Source organism: Rhinopithecus bieti, unplaced genomic scaffold, assembly GCF_001698545.2.
Source record: "Rhinopithecus bieti isolate Rb0 unplaced genomic scaffold, ASM169854v2 scaffold_24404, whole genome shotgun sequence".
NCBI lineage: Eukaryota > Metazoa > Chordata > Mammalia > Primates > Cercopithecidae > Rhinopithecus > Rhinopithecus bieti.
Window position 1 is genome coordinate 7,504 of NW_016811048.1, and position 4,955 is coordinate 12,458.

At 41.4% G+C, this 4,955-nt stretch overlaps 1 protein-coding gene across 1 annotated transcript; it reads left to right on the forward strand.

Moving 5' to 3' along the window:
- The first annotated feature begins 1,682 nt into the window (after window positions 1–1,682).
- Window positions 1,683–2,895, forward strand: LOC108543117 (ras-related protein Rab-40A-like). The gene has a single exon (XM_017893443.1). The coding sequence runs from the start codon at window positions 1,784–1,786 to the stop codon at window positions 2,714–2,716; it is 933 nt and encodes a 310-aa protein (XP_017748932.1). The 5' UTR covers window positions 1,683–1,783; the 3' UTR covers window positions 2,717–2,895.
- The last annotated feature ends 2,060 nt before the right edge of the window (window positions 2,896–4,955 follow it).

Consider the following 4,955-nt stretch of genomic DNA (forward strand, 5'->3'; position numbering starts at 1 on the left):
AGGTGTATCAGGGAGATTTGCCTTCTTTATATGGATGTCTGTGTTTTCATTAGGAGAAACAAGGAGTAATGATTTTTCACAATGCCTGCCTTGGCCTTGAGGCTCAGCCAACCCCTACTGCTATGTCTCAACATTTAAAGGGCCATTGAAATCTCCCACTCCATGCCATGTACTCTGGACAGGTTTTCCCATTTATGCCTGGGAACAACTCCGTAAGGATGGCATGGTCAGTCCCATTTCACAGATGACCAAGCTCAGGCTCACAGAACCTAAATCGCCTCTTCAGGTAAGTGGCAGGATTAGAAAGAGATTGTATTCCTTACCCTCCCTAGAGGACCCTGAGCACCTCCCTTTTAGAAGATGGGCTTCCAGGGCTCGAGAAATGGTCAGATTCCACCATTCAGATCATGGCAATGTTTTTAGGGGAGTTTGTGTATATTAGGGAGACAACTTTGTTATTGTTTGTTCTGTATTGATGCATACTTAAAATGCTTCTCATTTTTTCCTTTTTAAAAAGATTTCAGCAGTGCTATAGCAAGTAACCTCTTACCTGGATATTTTGTACATGTGAAAAATGTTTCATCCATTACCTGCTTAAACATCTTGGGGCTTGATTTCAATAATTTAAACTCCCTTATATGTGTCTGAGCATTCTCATTTCTTTAACCATCTTTGTACCTGTTGTTACAATATTTAAATGTATTTATAACTGATAAGTGTGTTTCCATTTATTTGATGTATTTGGTCCCTCATCCCGCCCCCATACCCAGACACACACAGAATTACTTTTACCTTTTCTTTTGCAAATTAAAAAAAAATTCTTATTCAGCTTTTTTCTACATTTAAGTTTTATCAGATGATAGGTGATAAAAGGATATTTAGATGGTTTCATTTGCACTCCTTAATGTATTAGTGAGCTAAAATGCTTTTTCTTGTAATTAACTGGCCATTTGCGTTTCTTCACCTGTGAACCATTTACATATTTTGTCAGTTTTGCTGTTTTGTTATAGGAGCTGTACATGTGTTAAACCTAAAACCCTTCACTGATGGATGCATGCGTTATTTCAACACATCTTTCTTGGGTGAATATTATTTATGAGACACTCTAGCAAAATCTATGTCCTAGATGTCTCTTCTGAGATCTTGGCTCTTATATTTATGGGAGATGTGCACCTGCAGCAAGAAAAGTATTAGTGTCCATGCAAACATGGGTGGCTTGTCAAGGATCACATGCACAGACAGTTCACACTTACTCCTAAACCCTGCATGGCCACAGAGTAAAAAGGATGTGTGGTGCATTATATGAGGAGAGCCCTGGCTCAGGATTGTGATTTCTGTGATCTCTATAATAATGGCAAGATTTTTAAAAATTACATAACATTTCTGAGTTTGCCTTTTCTGATTTGTAAAATGGAAACAATCATAGCTACCAAAGACAGCTGTTCTGAAAGCAAAAGAACAAAATATTTTAAGCATCATACACAGCGTAGGGTACATACGGTACTCCACACATCTTAGTCCCCTTCCTATCCCATACCTGTCCTTCCTTTAAAGGAGATTCCTTTGACATAATCCAAAAAGCATGGTTCCATAATGATCATATGAAAATTTTAAGGGAAATGTATAGGTTTCAATGATGAATTAACTGCTGTGTCACTACTCTGTGCTGGATAAGAAAAAGTAAAACAATCGCTGAAGCAGTTTTCCAGGGTTTGTAAAAGAAATCCATCAAAGCCACCACCTCATTTCGCTTTATTTCATAGACTTCCCCATCTCATTTTTTATGTTCTATGTTAATTTCTCAAGAAAAACAGGCCCGGCATTACCTCTGCACACAACCCTGTGGGCCTGGCTCAGGCGGGAGTGTGGGGCCAGCAACATGAGCACCCTGGACAGCCCCAACCAGGCCTACGACTTCCTGCTCAAGTTCCTGCTGGTGGGCGACAGCGACGTAGGCAAGAGTGAGATCCTGGAGAGCCTGCAGGATGGCGCGGCCGAGTCCCCATACAGTCACCTGGGGGGGATCGACTACAAGACGACCACCATCCTGCTGGACGGCCAGCGGGTGAAGCTGAAGCTCTGGGATACGTCGGGGCAGGGAAGATTTTGTACCATATTCCGCTCCTACTCTCGTGGTGCACAAGGAGTGATCCTGGTCTACGACATTGCAAACCGCTGGTCTTTCGAGGGTATGGATCGATGGATTAAGAAGATCGATGAGCATGCCCCTGGTGTCCCTAAAATCCTGGTGGGGAATCGCCTACATCTGGCATTCAAGAGGCAGGTGCCCAGGGAGCAGGCCCAGGCCTACGCTGAGCGCCTGGGCGTGACCTTCTTTGAGGTCAGCCCTCTGTGCAATTTCAACATCATAGAGTCTTTCACGGAGCTGGCCAGAATCGTGCTGCTGCGGCACAGGTTGAACTGGCTCGGGAGGCCGAGCAAGGTACTGAGCTTGCAAGACCTCTGCTGCCGCACCATCGTGTCTTGCACGCCTGTGCATCTGGTAGACAAGCTCCCGCTCCCCAGTGCCTTAAGAAGCCACCTCAAGTCCTTCTCCATGGCTAAGGGCCTGAATGCCAGGATGATGCAAGGCCTCTCCTACTCCCTCACCACCAGCTCCACCCACAAAAGGAGCAGCCTCTGCAAAGTGGAGATCGTCTGCCCATCCCAGAGCCCACCCAAAAACTGCACCAGAAACAGTTGCAAAATTTCTTAAGGAAGGCACCAAAATGAAACAAGCTGGAATCGGTCCAGGAAGAACTCTGGTTGCACCTGGAAGACGGAAGTCGGAAGTTGCATTCTAGATTCAAGAAATTAGTTTTCAGTTTCTCAAGGGAATCATGCTGCTTGGGAATGGTATGATGCCTTCTGTCAATAAAAACACATTACGCAGTTTGACTTTGAATTTCTATGTGGATGTGCATGAAGCTCTCATTTTAGACGTGTGTTTATAAAGGGGAAATTAGTACTCTGCTCAACTCTTGGTAACATGAAATTTTGAATGTTACTTATATCATAATCACACTGCAACTTTTTCCTTAAAATTACTGCCTTTGTAAGAATGGTGATATGGCAGTGATGAGTATAAAGTCAAGTAAATTTGAGAATCAGTGATAGTGAGATAATTCAGTCATTGATATTACAAGAGGGGCCTTTTTGTAAACCTCCTTTTAAAGTCAAAGCACCAATTTATAAANTGTGTTTATAAAGGGGAAATTAGTACTCTGCTCAACTCTTGGTAACATGAAATTTTGAATGTTACTTATATCATAATCACACTGCAACTTTTCCTTAAAATTACTGCCTTTGTAAGAATGGTGATATGGCAGTGATGAGTATAAAGTCAAGTAAATTTGAGAATCAGTGATAGTGAGATAATTCAGTCATTGATATTACAAGAGGGGCCTTTTTGTAAACCTCCTTTTAAAGTCAAAGCACCAATTTATAAAACACTGCAGATGCATATAGAGATTGTATATAACAGATCTGTCTAGTTTGTGCATGAAATGGATTTGATAAAGTTTTTGCTATGTTATTTTACTACATTTGAGGATTAATTCGGATTTATATGTATGTTTTTCTGTAAATCTACTTTTTTTGTACAAGATGTTCTACAAGATATGAAGCTAAGGGAGGAAAACGCCAAAGATATCTCTAGTTATGTTGAACATAGCCAACATGGTTTCAATGGATCAGTAAGAAAAAAACATTTCAGTAAGGAATGAAATAAGTACTTATTTGAGAAAATGTTTCTTAACAATAAAAGGTATATATTTTCTCTTTTGGTAAAATGAGAAGAAAAGAAAATATACATAATGTAACCCCGCAAGATGAGGCTTTGCAGAAAAACATTGCAATAGAACATGGCAGGGCAGGCCCATTATAAGACTTTAGGTGAGTCATTTCCCCTGTACTGGCCAGTTTTGGTTAACAAATCTCAGATCAATATAGAGGTTAATGAGAGCACATCTGGGAACGCACTTCTGAGACCTTAGATGGAAAGGAAGGAGAACTGATTTCCACGTAGTTACTTTCCAATTTACATTGTGAATATTATAATAATCTATATTGGATGAACTGAGTAAATATAAGTCCTTGCACTCTTTTGTAACTGAATGACCACTTATTTGTGCATTGTCATAGGGTGATTGTAACATAAAGTACCGCAGAAGAGCAGTATCTCTGGCCTCAGGAAGCCTTGGGGACTCACCCTTCCTGAACGCTGGCACTTTTCTATCTCATGAATTTTCCACAACATTCCTGGGAGGTAGAGGATATAATCTCTACACCATCCTGTAGCTGAAGAAACTGATGTTTGCAGGTTAAGCAACCTGGCTGGGGAGCATCCTGCCACTAAGTGGAAAAGCAGGGACCTGCACCCTATATGCCCCCAGGCAGACTGATGCTGAGCTGCACATCACACCATAACCAAGTAAATCTTGCTTTCCTGCTGACCCAGGTCACTACTGAAATCTGTATCTTTGGCTCTGAAGCCAAGCTCCCAGTTCTGTCTCTCTTCTGAAAGACAGAGAGCCTTGTCAGACCTAAGTTTCCTACTCTGTAGACAAGGGAGTGTGTCTGGGCCATTGCTTTAGAAACTGGAGTCTGCAGACAGTTCCTGTGTCAGGAAGAATATGCACTCTTAGAGGGACAGGGGTCATGCTGAGGATGAATACTTGAAGGAGCAGTCCCCAAACACATGCAGATGGGGGATACATAGAGTCTTTAATAGAAATTACCAAATCAACCTGGAAAGAGGTTGTACTAAATGACATCCCCACCACCAATATGAAACAAGGTAGACTTCCCCGCATGCCCACCTTACTGGAATCCTGAATGGTTTCTTTTTATATTTGGATGACATGACAGGTGGAAATTCTTTCATTGTCATTACATTTAATTTGATGTTCAGATAACTTAAAAAATTCCCTAGTATACAAAATGCTCTGATAATC